The sequence below is a fragment of the Cebidichthys violaceus genome, unplaced genomic scaffold (genome assembly GCF_023349555.1).
Source record: "Cebidichthys violaceus isolate CVI_PGR_0920_01 unplaced genomic scaffold, fCebVio1.0.p SCAF_3, whole genome shotgun sequence".
Taxonomy (NCBI): Eukaryota; Metazoa; Chordata; class Actinopteri; order Perciformes; family Stichaeidae; genus Cebidichthys; species Cebidichthys violaceus.
In genome coordinates, this window is record NW_027176483.1 from 7199150 (window position 1) to 7215107 (window position 15958).

The following is a 15958-nucleotide window of genomic DNA, read 5'->3' on the forward strand; positions in this document are numbered from 1 at the left end:
TCAAATAGACCAAATCTTACAATCAAATAATATTATAAATGAACCAGAGAATCAACAAAGATGCTAACAGGTCTACAAGGCTACGCTTAGGCACATTTGGTGCTTTGTAGCAGCATGCTAACATGCTCACAGTGACTGATGTTAATCAGGTTTAATGTTTACCATGGTCACCATCATAATTTAGCATGTTAGCATGCTTACATTTGCTAACCAGCACTAAAATCAAAGTACAGCTTTTGGTAGGGATGGGATGTTTTGATGTCGAAAAAAAACAAAACAATAACTGCTTGTTCAAAATGGCAGTTTACACTTTGCAGTTGGTGAATTATGAGCCAACATTTATACAAAATTAGTTTTGAAAGGTAAGGCAAACAAAGTTTACTTTTAAGTCCCTTTTGAGAACAATCAAACAGGACTGAAAACACAACCTCCACCGTGATAACAAGAAGTAGACTTCTGAGTATATTTCAGCACTGTGTTATGCTGTGTGAATGTTTTGCAACTGGCAACAACTTTGTGTACTTCCCCAGAAACCTGCTGAAAAATCACACAGATTGGATCGTTTTTATACCGGATATCCTGTTCCTACATATCTATACTACAGGGACCCAGAGAGCATCAATATCTGAGGTAGGCTGCTCTTTACATTGCATCTTATTGAGTTTCCAGGAAACACTTGACTCAATCCCACTGGAGTTGCATTTAGCTGATTCGCTCCATATTGCCAATGGTTGAATATTGGTGTAGTAAATGTGGGATTCAGGTTTATCCATATCTTTATGTCAGATTTTGTGACTTTTCTTGAGTTAATAGCCAATTATTAGACATGATACAGTGCTTTAAAATGGATATTCTGGTTTAGAAGCAGTTGCTGCAACGGCATAAAAGGTTAATGAAAATGACAGCAGAGCTGGTTGCTTTATGTTGCTCACGCTGAGGTGACAGATGCAACGGGGGGGCCGGCCCACTGCAGGGTACCTTGACAACACTGGCACAGGCATATGTCTGAGAGACGAAAGGTATGGAGGGAGACACACACACACACACACACACACACACACACACACACACACACACACTCAAAGCTAGGGAAAGTCACAGACACTTTGGTCTCACTGACTGAGAGGAATGACAAGGAGAGGAGAGGGACTAAAATGTGAAAGTCACACCGTCGTTGCCTTAGTATTTGATAGAAGTAAGATGCACAGAGGAGAGGAGGATGCTGTGTGAGAGGATGGGAGAACTTTGTGCAGAGTGAAAGACCCTGACTTCTCTTTTATTCTCTCTCATGCTGAGTTTGAAAAAGTAGTATTTCAACAGTGAGCTCAGGTAAAAGCGGGGATACATCTCCGAGTTGACATTTTATTCACTCTTTCCTGTATATTTTTAGAGAGCAAGTGATGTGCTGTGTCTTTGAAAGTGTTTGAAATATCTACAAGATGACAACGTAAAGAATAATCTGAAGCACTACGCTTTGAAAGGACCTAAATTCAACGCTTTCTTCCTTCTAACACTATCATGACGGATATTCAGCCTCGCAGACAAACACAAGCCTTTGATAAATTATTAGTAGCCACATTCTCTTCTCAGAATTGCATGTTGATTTTATACAAGTTGAAAGTTTCACAGAGAAACTTAAGACTAACTTCCCAGGATTGGCGACAAGGGCTTAAGAGGCGATAATGATTGTGTGCAGGGCAGGATGGAGAAAGGCAAGGCCCCTTGTCCCAGGAGAGCTCAAATCCAGCGTCTGCTTGCTGCTCATTACTATGGGTAAAGAAAACCCTCTTACTCTTTAAGGACTAATCACGTAATTATGCTAATTTGGTTACAACAGAAGTCAAGGCCTTAGCGCCGGTGGTCCCAGGCTGACAAAGTGAGTGCTGTAAGGCAGGGGGGTTGAATTGACAGAAGGAAAATATAAGAGTAAGGCACGTCAGCGGACTAATAGACCAGATGTTGTCTAGGGCTTAGTAGGGCAGGGAAAACACAAGACTGACAACTAGTCTGTCCTCACTTTATTTTCACTTCATGATATAGTCTTTGAGTAAGCGAGGCTTCTGAAGAGCAGTTTTCAGCTATTCTAACACCTGTACGGTAGCATAATTACACTGCATACTATTTATTTGAGCAAATAAATTACCTGAATAGAGAGGCGGTTGCCAGATGTTTCATTTAGGTTGCTCATCTTTGGGACTGATTATTCAGTTGGACTAGTTTTAGAACCTCAGACTAAGTCTAGCCTACTTATTGTGTTTTTAAACGTCACTTTCATCTTGACTTGATCTTGATGTAATAATAGTGATCATAGTAACACAGTAACCTCTACGAAGTAGCTACATTTTGTTGGAACAAGTTAAAGGTGGTTACTATAAGAATATCTCAACAGCTGTTGGATGGCTTGCAGTGACATTTTGTACAGACATTCATGGTGCCCAAAAGATGAATTCCAATGACGTAGGTAATCCCCTGACTTTTCACCTGGCATCATCCGGTTGGTTAATGACCAAATAAATACCAGCAAAACTAATGACAATTCCAACACCCTCAGCTGTGATTTGTTTAGTGCTTATTAACAAATGTTGGCATGCTAACATGCTAAACTAAAGTATCTGCTAAACATAGCAGGTTCATTGGTAGGCTACAATAGGGTGCAGCCTCACAGAGCCACTAGCATTACATTACATTACATTACAGTCATTTAGCAGACGCTTTTATCCAAAGCGACTTACAATAAGTGCATTCAATATTGGTAATGATTGTGGACTCTGAGCCTCGATTCTCTGGAGTTGTTTTAACTTTTTAACACTAGGAAAAGAGCTTTTGCTTGAGTTGGCTAGTGTAGTCCGCTCTTTAAACGTTTTTGTTTTGCACTTGGTTGAATAGCCAATGCTGATTTTGACTGTCACTGACAGTGTTACTCTGCTCCTTCTTCCTCCCCACCAGAGTAAGAAGAAAGAGTTTCATCAGGTACATGGAGTCCAAAGACTGCGTGTTCGACGAGACCCACACGTCTGTGTACCAAGACATGGATCAGCCTCTCAGCCACTATTTCATCTCCTCGTCACACAACACCTACCTGACCGGAGATCAGCTAGTAGGAAAGAGCCACCTGGATGCCTATATGCAGTAAGTACAGTGAAAACAGTACAGCTTGTGGTCTTCTTCATGATGCAGCGCTTCAGAAAAACACCCCCACTTCCAAGGAAACAATTCCCCACATGACTGAATTGCACAGACATAAGTGTAATTACACTTGCAAATTAACCAACATCAATTTATCTGCTGAATCTTTATATCTAATTAATCTACTATTTAACGTAGGTCCAGAAAACCCAGATAAGGCCAATTTAAACATCATTTAAATTGGTCATCCCTCAATACACTTGACCTTCTCTCTAAAGTCTCTTCCCCAGACCTACATGCGTGTTATCAGGATTCTCTCTTCATTGACCCACCCGTGTGCTGAGGCACAGGGAATTTGCTGTGGTCCCTTTATGGGACCATGAAAGTGATTACAAAAGGGGCTGATGGCAGCAGAAGGGATGTATTTATGGTCCCTGTGAATGTGCTGAGAGCCCTGGCCGGCTGGTAGAGGGGAAGCCTCCAAACCAGCAGCTTGGAAGCTCTGGTTTACTTAGATAATGGATGAATCATATAGAGAGGAGAGCAAAGTGTCAGGAGTAAAAGGTGACTTTTTAGAAATCCCACTGCCTCACAGGTGCATGGAGAAAAAAAAGAAAATGGCCAAATGCATTTGTTGGAGGACGAAATAAAAGATTCACAAGAGCCTATATGTTGTGAAACAAACAACTGACAAAGTATGGTGAAATCTGAAGATGAAATTGACTATTTATAATTTCCCACTGAATTTGTTTAACTCAAACAATATTTACATGGGAATTTTAGCACCAATGTAACACTTTAATTTCCACTTGAAACAACTGTGTGACATTATTGTCTGCTTGTGTCCTGGTTGCATAGAGGTGGTAAAGAAAATGTTTGGGAAATACACTTATTTGCTTTCTTTATGAGAGTTGATACTACTCATGTCTGTGCATGATGGATGGAGCTAGAGTCAGACCATTGTTAGCTTAGCTTAGCATAGAAACACTCATGTCTGTGCATGAAGGATAGAGCTAGAGTCTGGCCATTGTTAGCTTAGCTTAGCATAGAAACACTCATGTCTGTGCATGATGGATAGAGCTAGAGTCAGGCCATTGTTAGCTTAGCTTAGCATAGAAACACTCATGTCTGTGCATGATGGATGTAGCTAGAGTCAGGCCATTGTTAGCTTAGCTTAGCATAGAAACACTCATGTCTGTGCATGAAGGATAGAGCTAGAGTCTGGCCATTGTTAGCTTAGCTTAGCATAGAAACACTCATGTCTGTGCATGAAGGATAGAGCTAGAGTCCGGCCATTGTTAGCTTAGCTTAGCATAGAAACACTCATGTCTGTGCATGATGGATGGAGCTAGAGTCAGGCCATTGTTAGCTTAGCTTAGCATAGAAACACTCATGTCTGTGCATGATGGATAGAGCTAGAGTCCGGCCATTGTTAGCTTAGCTTAGCATAGAAACACTCATGTCTGTGCATGAAGGATAGAGCTAGAGTTAGGCCATTGTTAGGTTGCAAGAAAAGATATAATTGCCCCACCCCACTTTTTCACAACCAACAGAATAAAAAAGCAATATCTTATAACACCAAGACACGTTCTGTACTATATATACCTGACAATGATTTGATTTTATAAAGAAAGCACAAGTGGAAATGTAACAGCACCATTTGAGGAGCAGATCAGATTCACTGAGATAGAAGAAGCTTTTGGATTAAATTAGTAGAATTCAATGTGTTCTATAAATCATTCACATGTATTGCATACATTACACTGTATATAATATACAGTAATGTGTCAATTGTATGGGAGTGGTTATGATGGCTTGAACTTGTGTGTGGAAAGGAAATAGCTCAGTTTGTGTCTCAACGCTTCACTTCTGCTTTCTCATGCAGCACATTATAAGCGCTTATCGTAGCCTTGCCACAGCTCAGTGTGTGTGCATGTGTCTCTGTATCTTCTGTGTGTCTTTCTGCGCCACAGTGCTCTGATAGAAGGCTGTCGCTGTATTGAGATTGACTGCTGGGATGGGCCAGATATGGAGCCCATAGTCCACCATGGCTACACCCTGACCACGAAGTTACTCTTCAAGGACGTCATCACTACTGTGGAGCACCATGCCTTCGAGGTAAAAACTTGAAGTGTGTTACGTGACATATTCTGTAGGAGTAGTGTTCGCTCCTGCCTCCTTAGCCGCCAGGAGTCCCCACTTATCTGCATTTGCTATAATTAATAGCATCTCTGATCGTAATGCTTTGCTTGCTAGTTATCTATGATTTAGGCCATTCTCTGTGATGTGCTGAGAATTTAGAGCCTGCGGAGAGAGAGCAGTAGATCCAGGTTGATGCTAATTGCTGGAAATAGAGTTTAAATCATGATTCTTTTTGATGTGATTATTTCTTGACAGGTGTCTCCTTACCCGGTGATCCTGTCATTAGAAAATCATTGCTCCAAGGAGCAGCAGGAGGTCATGGCCAAGTACCTCATCTCTATTCTGGGGGAAAAGCTGCTGAGATCTCCCTTGGATCAGCCAACCACTGGGGACCTCCCTAGCCCTAATGTAAGAAAAGAGAGATTTTGACTGTCTGAGTGGTAAATCAGAACCAGGATTTGCGTTTAATGTTAGAGCTGCTGGAGTACGACAGTGTTTGTATGTATAAATCCTCATCGGCTGTCATTGCAAAGCAAAACAAGGAGGAAATGAGACCTTTCGGTCGTCACAGAAGGCCTCATTAGTCTCTTTCTGAGGCTTCCTGTGCTTCTCTCCTCCACTGGGACACAGGGGTAACTGGACGCCTGCATTTGCAAGCCTCTTTAATCTCTCAGAGATTCGCAGAATCAAATGTGATGCGGTTGATCTTGAGAAGTGCCCATCATTTTAAGCATGCTGAGGCACTTGAGCTGATTGTTCGTTTCGATTACCCTGTTTGGGTTTTGACTTCTCCAATGAAAGCGTCTGCCTAAACCCTTGACTGAGCGACTGGCCTGAGAGACGTTGGCACAGTCTCTACATTCTATTGAATATGACGAGGAGGATGAAGGCTTTTTCTCTGAGAGTGGATGGATGTGTGCTGTCTCGCTGGAGTTTCTTGCTGCCTCAGACTTCTTACTGCTTTGGAATTTATAGCAAGAAATGAGATGTGTTTTATCTTGAGTGTGCATATAAGATTTTCTTCCCCATATCGTGCTTTATCTTTATGACTCAGGAAGTGGGGGCTTAGATAGGAGCCTCAGCACAAATGGTTTCATCTTGACTATTAACCCCCAGCAACTTGAATACTGAATCAGTGTTCATGTGTCACACTCATGCAGCTTCACACCCAAGTTACCATCCAATTACGAAAGTGTAACCACTACGCGACTCTCAAAACTGTTCATTACCTTATACTCCACTCTGACCCTTTAGATCAAAGGCTTCAAATCAGTTCTTACTCTTTTATTACCGTAAACATGGGCACATTTTAATTCTAAATTACAGCGACAGACGCAAAGCCTCTGTTCTAGCTCTCCAGACTGTATAGTTTTGTGCAATGAAAAATTAAAGAGTGCCGTGCCAAAGGAATCCATGAAGCTTATAATTGTCATACTACATACTACATGGACTCAGAGTTTGCTTGACTGATGCAGCTGTGTGATGGTGAATGTAGGTACCTTTGCATTTATTCATGTGTTTGTGCATTTGTGGGAATACCAGGACCTGAAGTTTAAGATCCTGATAAAAAACAAAAAGCTAGAGGCTGAGGGCGCAGCAGGGACAGAGACATTGGAGAACTTAGATGAGGGAGAGGATGAGGAAGAGGATCGTCAAACCAAGTCTCCTGGAAAGGCAGGGTCAAAGAAGAAAGTAAGTCAGTTAGATTTAGGAACAGATTTCTATACTGATTGGAGATTCTGTACGGATATAGTTAAATGTGCGCTGCAACCATAAGATGATGGGACAAGAAGGTGAAGCTTTACTCTTTGGAATTTCAACAGCATTTGTTGCTATTTGGTGAACACTCTTTTTGGTTTTTGGTTTGTCTTTCTCTCTATCCTAAATGTATTAAGCATAAGAAGAAGGTGGAGGTGGCAGAGGCTCTATCTGACCTGGTTGTGTACACCAGGTCTGTGAAGTTCATCAGCTTTACACATTCAAAAGACAAGCAGAAGTACAGTGACAACACATCCATGGAAGAGAAGAAAGCTCGCAAGCTAGCCAAAGCCTCAGGTAAAATGTTATGTATGGAGTTGAAACTATGGGAAGAGAAAAGGGAAGCCTGATTCTGAAGTAATAAAGAATGTGTAGATTTAATTGGAGATATCACAAAATCTAATTCTGATGAGCCCAGCAGATTCGCATGATTTATAATTACATTGAGCTCAAAGGACAAGTCTCTGTAGGTCCTCTTTGGATGAGAAATGCAATTACATCTGGCGCCATAAACCTCCATAATAGCGAAAGCATATTGAACATGACATATACGACATGGGGGAGTACTTTTATAGGGAATAAAGCACAACAGCACAAGTCCAAAAATGTGCCTCGTACTCCCACTGTTGGAGAAGTGGAAAGAGCCCACAGAAGTTTGAATCAACTGATAATCAGTTAAACTGTCATTGCGCTGCTGTGCGGCAGTATATTGGAGAAACAGGGATGTAGAGAAACGAAATCGGAGGAGTGAGACTTTCCAGACACACAGCTACATTATGAGCTTGTTGCCCTGACTGGCAGGGACCATGAACAGTCTCGACTGTGCTGTAAAAAGTGTGTAGGCCCTTGTTGTCCTCAGGCCCTGCAGGGAAACTACACAACAATGGCACGAGTCCACACAGACTGAAGCTGTGCGCCTTTTTGGAGCCTATCCAGAATGAAGATAATTATTCAGGCTTCATAAGGTGATCACGACAAACAGTTCACCTTTTCAGGTATTGAAATTTAAATTCCACATTAGACTAAAATAACAGAAATTGGTGAATCTTCCCTATAGGATCCTATTTTAGGCAATATTTTGAATAAAAGCAACTCATCAGTGAAAAACAGTCGGGAACATTGAAATCTGATACTATTAAAAAGTGACCACGTCCCTGCAGATAAACCTAAATGTTTTCCTTGATCAGTGCATCAAACAGACTCTGTGAGTTAAACTAAAATGCACAGCATCACAGTAATGACATCTGTGAAGTTTGAATCAGTGGACTTTCTGATTAATCAGTGTGAGTCAGAGGAGACGTTTGACCTGTGAGTGTTGTGCGTTCTCTCACTCAGGGGCAGATTTTGTTCAGCACACGCAGAAGTTCCTCAGCAGGATTTATCCAGCGGCCAGGAGGATGACTTCCTCCAACCCTAACCCTCAGGAGTTTTGGAACGTCGGCTCACAGCTCGGTGAGTCGGAGAGGGCGAGTATACGCCACACACACACATACACACTTATTCAGGCACAGGAATCTGAAACAGATTTTATAATATTTGTTGAACCGTTACAAATTTCCAAACTTGGAAGATTAGTGTTCGTTGATGTGGTTTATGCATGCAGTGTTATCTAATATGCAGTTATGGAGTCATCTTTTTAAGCATTCTATCATAAGGACCAATCTGAGTAGTTAATGAAAGTGAATAAATTAAACCATCAATAATTTGATTAAATTATTGAGTATTTAATTTGTTTGGATTTCTATGGAAAACAAAAAAGGATTATGTGGTTAATACAATGTCCCTGATGATATTAGTACTTTGTTGACAATAATATTTAAATTTTGGTCAAAACATCAATTCAGAAAAAGAAGTTTTCTCTAGTTTTCTTGTGTCAGCAGTTCTCAAAACACACTGAACAACCACCACAAGCTTTTGAAATGGAGAAAAATGCCAATCGGAAACTCAAATTGTCAAACTTCAGAGGGAACAACCTGGCCAAGTGTCCTGTCGATTAGCGGTGAAAAGAACATTTCATTCCAGTCCACAGCCTGACCACCTCATCTGGGTTTTCCCCGGAGCAAGTCCTCTCCTGGCCCTTATCACACATTTCCTAAATCGATTTGCACCCCACCAAATGTGTTTTTCTCTCTCTTTAAATCACATCCTTGTCTGGGTCACAGATTATATATATTTTTTGTTATCACTTCTTAGTCCAGCATGAGCATTGGGCTTGACTCCATATCACATACCTTTGCTCTGGAGAGTAACTATTCTTAAAAAAAATCATTCATAAGCTTTACATCGTCACGCCTCCCGGCAATACGTGAACGTAAAGTCACAACCCTGATCTGTCTGGCTCCGTCATTTCGTCTTTGCACATCCTCCTTATCCGTCTCCATCGCTCAGCCAGCCAGCCACTGATTCTGACACGAAGCCCTGCTGATGGCTGAGCAGACTGTCTATGTGCTTTGGTGGCAGCTGTGCAGATGGTGAGCGGCACTTTTCACAGTTGCAGGGGACTGCGGTAGAACAGCAGCAGCCTGGAAGGATCAATTACAGTTAGATGAGCAGAACATTCGCTGGGACCCCGTGACATACACATATGTAAAAAGAAGCAGAAAGATGCATTGCAGTGTGTTGGTTAGGACACAATTAAAGGTGTTTTGCATTATTGGTCCCTGTAATTGCAGACCCTGCCACATCCTTTGTTTGACAATCTATTTATATGTCTGAAAACATGATGTATGCAGCACACATGCCAACAAAGAGCTTTGCACTGCAGAAATCCCACTACAGATGCACTTATTGCACTGTTGAATGTGTCCCTGATGCAATGTATGTCAGAGGTTTTCAACAGGGGGTCCGCGAAATTTTTGGTTGATTAGACAATTTTATTATTATTTTTTTTTTCACAAATTGAAATGTTTTTAAATTACCATGAATATAACAAATGGATAAATGGAGGCAGAAGATGTTATCTTTCAGTCAGAAATGCACACATTCTCTCAAGCTGGGCACCGGTTCACTCACAGCGCAAGACTAGCCTGGACCTGTCCCTCCAGGCCTCCTGCACACAAAGAGGAGGACCCGCCCCTATCACGAGGCCGCATGTTACATGCTGGCTCTGTCAGGTTCCCCGTGATTGACCGAGAGCCTATTCAGTCCCCAGCTGACTAAGATCCCAGACACAAGGACGCACGCTGCAATATTATTTGAAAAGAAGATACCGTTGTATCTATAAACAACATTTACTTCACCCACGAATTCTTGTGCAATCATTTTTGCAAGATATTCCTGGCTAAAACACTGCAGCTCCTATCAACAACAGCCAACTACTGAGGCCAGTATATTATTATGCCAAGACATTGTTATGAGCGAAAATGGATCGTTTTGTAACTCGACCAAAAAACTTGAATCTGTCCATTATTTTAATAGTTCAGTATTGTACAAGATAACAGGTATGTTTATGCATGGCAGTGGCACTAATAGGCCATCACTCTTTTTTCGTTTCCACATTTATGTTTAAAATAAAAACGTCAATTTGAATAGCTTGTATGCATGATTAACATGCAATTGACAGACAATGTTGATATTGGCATTGGTATCAGTTGACAAGGTGTGTTTATAAATGGCAGTGGCACGGCCACCTTACTCAATGTACCTTGCACATGTTTACAATAAAAACATGAATTGGAACCTGTGTATTATTTGAATAGATTAGTATTGAATGCACAATAACAAGGTATGTTTATACATGGCACTAGGCCCAGTTTAATACTAAACACAATGTTATACAATATACATAGAAGGGGGTCCCTGCTCCATCTCTCTATCAGTTTGGGGGTCCTTGGCCTGAAAAACGTTGAAGACCCCTGATGTACGCAATTGTTGGGGAAACATTTCAAGTCAATATATAATTTAGCTCCCTCCTGCAGAATGAACAAGATGCCTTAGAAAACAGACGGTATGCAGGAGATCATCTCATGCCGCCCGTTTTATGTAAACAAGCTTTAGGCATTCTCAATTTTGTTCTTGTAAAAACAAATTTACACAGCTATAGCGCCTCATTTTCATTGTTCCAAACATTGTCCCGTGGTGTGTTGCAGTGGCTCTCAATTTCCAGACTCTGGGCTTGCCTATGGACCTTAATAATGGCCGTTTCCAGGACAACGGGGGCTGTGGCTACGTCCTGAAGCCGGCGGTGCTCATGTCCAGTCAGAGGAGCTTTGATCCCAGCTGCAGCCAGCGCGGCGTCGAACCCACAGTCTTGATGATCAAGGTACAGCTCAGGACTACCGAACACTGAATAATCCACTCAGGGTGGATTTATGGATTAAGGTGTAATGTTACAGGGCTGTGTGTGTGCTTTATGTGCATGCATGCGTTTGTCTATGTAGAAGAGCTCATCTGACTTTTAGCCTCCAGATAAATGCTTTCCTGCCGGATGCTGTGAACCAACAATAACATAAATCTCCCTGAGATAGTCTCCGTTTAATTAGATTACCTCCTTCAGAAAGTAAAGGGAAAGGAGAGGGGTGATCCAATGCAATTACACCCGGGTGCAATTAATAAATCATTTTATTTTCCATTCTTTTAATCATGCTAGTAGACACTTGTAATGTACTGCATCCAAGTCACACGGCAAAGGATGAATGAAGCTGTAGAGAACAGTCACATCTCTTTGCCATCAGGACGACTGTCACACACTAACTCTTCTAAGTCCAATTACAGAGATACAACAGTTTCCTCTGATGTAGAACATAATGGTGGGACTCGAGAGATATCTGAGGCTTTGTACTGCAAAGACAATATGTGGAATTGCCTGGGATCACATGGGACTCACTGCAGAAGAGGTAGACGAGGGAACATCTTACTCTGCCAGAATCATTCTTATGAACAGCTGTGAATCATTTAAACTGACTGCATATGTATTTATGTTTTTCAAAAAGACTCCGTTGTGGATTATTTTCTAAATTAAGCTCAGTCAGTATAGCTGTTCTAAATGTCACCTGTTACATCAGCTATATCCTTTGCTGTAAAGCCCTATAATACAGTATGTAATTCTACTATAATTCTTGGTTTTTGCTGTTGTCTGATGAAGGAAATGAATCTTGATCAGACAATAGTTCATGAGGATGGATGAGCACATCAGACATTGTCTTCTAAAGGAGGATGCACACACACAGTACACCATCCGAGCACAGTGCATGAAATCTAAATGTGGTGCGCTCCGTTTTTGGGTGCCCCGGGAGACACCCTACCTATATTTATTCACATCATCATTCTGTATTATTTGATCACTTCAGGGAAAATCTTGCAATCTTGACTCAGCTCTCAGCTCAGTGGAAATAAGAGTCACGAGTAGTGTAACTTAGATGGGGTTGAGTTTTCAATCTTTAAACAGTAAATTATTCATCTGCTCAGAAAAACAATATTTCCCCTTGAGCTCTCATGAGTCTATTTAGCATAAAACTGTCAACTACAAGCAATGGTTTGTTTTTCAATCGAGAATCTTGCAATGACAGCTCGAAACTGTTCTATACGTATGGACCATTGTAACTGTGAGGGAGCATAATGCAGGGTGTTTTGTAGCATGACTCTATCAGGGAAAGACACTGCAATTTTGGGCCGGACACCGTAAAGCTCCATCAGTGCCAAACGGTGCATGTTGCGATAAGTACATACAGGTTTGTCTTTGATCAGAGCCGGGGAAGGGATGGCTCAGTGTGAGAGGACTGCAGATAAGCCTGCCTCTCTCCAGACTAGTGTAATTACAGCCCTCTCCCCCTCTCTTCTTTTCTCTACTCTTATTGGCTCTCCGGTTTTCTCAGGTGATTCATGGGTCCAACCTCCCCATCCCCTCGAGTGGCAAACCTCTGGGCTCCTTTGTCAGAGTGGAGATTCATGGGATTGCATCTGACTTGTGCACAAAAAGCACATGTACTGTCAAAAACAACTGTAAGTACTACAAGACCAATTGTATGTGGCCTAGGTAAAATATGGGTTATGACCATGGTCATAACCCATATTTTACCTTTAATGTGAACCTCATTGAGGTATGAGTGGGAAAAGTCAGGGAATCACCAAGGTCAGAAGGATTCTGAAAACCACGAACACCCAAAACGAAATTTCATGTCAATACATCCATCCAGGAGTTAAGTGTTGGACTGACTGACAGGCCGACATTGCCATTCCTACAAACATGCAGCGAGCGTCGCTAAAAACACATCCTCCTCTGGTTTTATACCAACAAATGGAAATACAATGACATCTGAGAACATGCCCCGTACCTCAAGGCAATGGACACCTTCAAGTGAAACATGGAAACCACCTAAACTGGATACTAGTGAGTTTTTCAATGATAGCAGTATTTTCTGATTTCTGTTAGTGTTTTTTTTTCTTCTTCCTTTTACATCCATTTCCCAGTAAGCTGGTGTTGGGAGAAGTGTGCTGATGAAATATGACATTCATAATGACTACGGCTGGTTTATTTTAGCTCATAATGAAAAATATGATAATAAGCGTTTGGCTCTTACATTTACTTCCCAAAACTGTTATCAGACTTTCAATTGTGTAAATAAATCCTACAGCTGTCGAGGTTTTTGACTTTTCATATTTCGTCTGGTTTTCATCACAGAACATACCGTATGTCACATTTGGCTTGGAGCTTTCGTTTTTTAAAAAGGCACCATGAAAATGAACTTAACATCAAGACATGATATTGATGGGATATACAACTGTATTGCTGTTGCTGAGATGAGACAGAGACAGAGAGAGAGTAACAGTCCTGGAGGGTGCGGAGCACTTATGCATAGGCATAAATCATAAAATCATTTCACGCTATGAAACCGATAAGGTCACTGGTGAATACAAATTAATGTGGACTTCGATGAAAATTTGGATGCAACAGAGGAAATGGATTGAAAACTGCAGCAGAGGTGACTCTTTAGTTATCTACGTGTGCTCTCTGTCACCGTAAAATTGCAAACAAATGGCACTTCATGTCATGTATCATGCCATCCTGATAGGGATGCTGCTGTGGATCGGATAATCATTTATTTACTCTATCGATGTCAGTTGTCGGTCAGCTTGTGACCGACAACTGATTGTGGTTATTCTGGTGAACACAACTCTACTCCTTCTGTCTGTCCCTGCATCTCTGTAAGTTCAGCAGAAAGACGTTTGTACAAAATCTTTAAAATAATGTGTAAAAAAACCTGCAGTATCAGCTTTTCGACCACTTGGGCATAGCAGATACAAGCTGAACACAACACTGATATATCATCCTATAAAGATGACAAAACCTTTTGACAAACAGTTGCCTATTAACACATCCACTTAAGACAGAACAAAAATGAATGAAATCTAATTATCATTACAGATCTGTGTCCTCAGTGGGATACTACCATAAAGTTCAGCATCAGTGTCCCCGAGCTCTGCCTCATCCGCTTCTGTGTCCGTCAGCCGACCGGCTTCCTCAGCAGCAATTTTGTGGGCCAGTACACCCTGCCCTTCACCAGCCTGAAGACAGGTGAGCCACAGAGGCAGAAAGAGCGACAGAGGGTGGGGGGTTGGGAGTCAGACAAAGGGCTAAATTACATCAGGTGACATTGTGCGACCATCGTTGTATTTCCCTTCATAGACAGTGTCAGCATTACTGGAGGTCTGTCTCTGCTCTGTGCTGAAGTTTCATGGAAATGCTTCTGTGTATCCATATGATGCTCTTCGTATTTAGAGGCTATACATACATTTCTTTTCACGCCCCCCTTCCTTCTCCTTCTCCACCTCCAGGCTACAGCTGGGTGCCTCTCCGATCCCGAGACGGAGGCAGCCTGGATCCAGCCTCCCTCTTCGTCTATGTTTGTTGTGAATAGAAACAGCTCTCTATATCAGACTCTCTCACTCTCTCAGCACTCACTTATTTTTTATTTTTAAATTTTCATTTGCATTGTTTGTTGTTGAGTATGACTGTCTGTATAGTTAGCCGCCATGTTATATATAATTCTTGTAGAGGGCAATATTTGGCATGTAAAATGTATAGGCTGAAAAATAAATGTTTGTAAGAAAGAGCTTTTTGCAACTTTAAGTTCCAAGGGACACCGAAAAACGAATTCATTAATATCCATTTGTTATTGCAGGGTCAATATAGAGGATGATGATCTATGTTTGTTTTGACATTTTTTTATTTAATTTTTTTTGTGTCTTTTGTTTTTTTTTCTGTTTGTGGGTAACATATCGCATGTAACATTGAAAGAAAGATAGAGACGCGTGGCTGATGCGGCAACATCATCAACAAAAATATATAAATAAATCAAAAGCACAATTTCCTCAGATATAAATAGCAGTTTTATTGTCAGAAAATAGACATGCTTTTTACTCCACTGCGGAGGAAAAAGACCAGAAGACACTAACGAAGAATAACTCTCTGCTGGTATCACTCAAGTAGTGGAGAGATCCCTGGAGTAGAATATTAGATTCTCATCATCAAATTAATAATTGATGCAAGTGCACAATTATTGTGGCAGAGTTGATCACACATAAGAGAAACCACAAGACAGTGTTGTTTCTGGATTTATCATCTATTCCAAAACAATAGATGTAATTCTTCTTTTAGATCTGAAACTGATGAGTGATGCCAGGATACATTAATAGTCCATGAGCACTACTATGAAAGAGTAGCAGCCAGCACTTTCTTCCAAGCCTCCCTCCTCGTAAGAGACCCAGCAGGGAATAATATAAATAGCATTCACAGAGGTATACATTATTGAACCAAATCCAGTGCTGGGAGACTACTTCTATCCTCGTTCATCACTAAATCCTATGAATGAGGCGGAGGAGAGTACGGGTCAGCAGGCCTGTCAGGAGTAAGATGGCGTTAAGATAACATGGAGACCTGCCTTAGCCTAGAAAGTGTGTGCGTATATGTTGTTTGTACCGGAGTATTTGTGTG

General features: G+C 41.3%; 1 protein-coding gene across 5 annotated transcripts; it reads left to right on the forward strand.

Annotated features, from left to right (window-relative positions):
* Positions 1–79: 79 nt before the first annotated feature.
* Positions 80–15519, forward strand: LOC137881383 (1-phosphatidylinositol 4,5-bisphosphate phosphodiesterase zeta-1-like). Of its 5 annotated transcripts, none has more exons than XM_068723305.1 (12): positions 80–630; positions 1697–1773; positions 2947–3129; positions 5100–5244; positions 5524–5676; positions 6811–6960; positions 7164–7323; positions 8362–8478; positions 11115–11287; positions 12840–12966; positions 14390–14539; positions 14800–15519. In XM_068723305.1, the coding sequence occupies exons 1-12, from the start codon at positions 481–483 to the stop codon at positions 14880–14882; spliced, it is 1668 nt and encodes a 555-aa protein (XP_068579406.1). In that variant the 5' UTR covers positions 80–480; the 3' UTR covers positions 14883–15519. The 5 variants fall into 5 exon arrangements, with proteins under 5 accessions (XP_068579406.1, XP_068579408.1, XP_068579409.1 ...); XM_068723306.1 differs by lacking the exon at positions 80–630 and adding an exon at positions 963–1019; XM_068723307.1 differs by lacking the exon at positions 6811–6960.
* The last annotated feature ends 439 nt before the right edge of the window (positions 15520–15958 follow it).

What these genes read in the sequence shown, in the direction of transcription:
- LOC137881383 (XM_068723305.1), top strand. Translation starts at nt 481, where the DNA reads ATGCTGTGTGAATGTTTTGCAACTGGCAACAACTTTGTGTACTTCCCC. An exon ending in CTTGCTGCTCATTACTATGG is followed by an intron (nt 1,774 to 2,946) that starts GTAAAGAAAACC and finishes CCTCCCCACCAG; the next exon opens with AGTAAGAAGAAAGAGTTTCA. An exon ending in ATGTACTGTCAAAAACAACT is followed by an intron (nt 12,967 to 14,389) that starts GTAAGTACTACA and finishes TTATCATTACAG; the next exon opens with ATCTGTGTCCTCAGTGGGAT.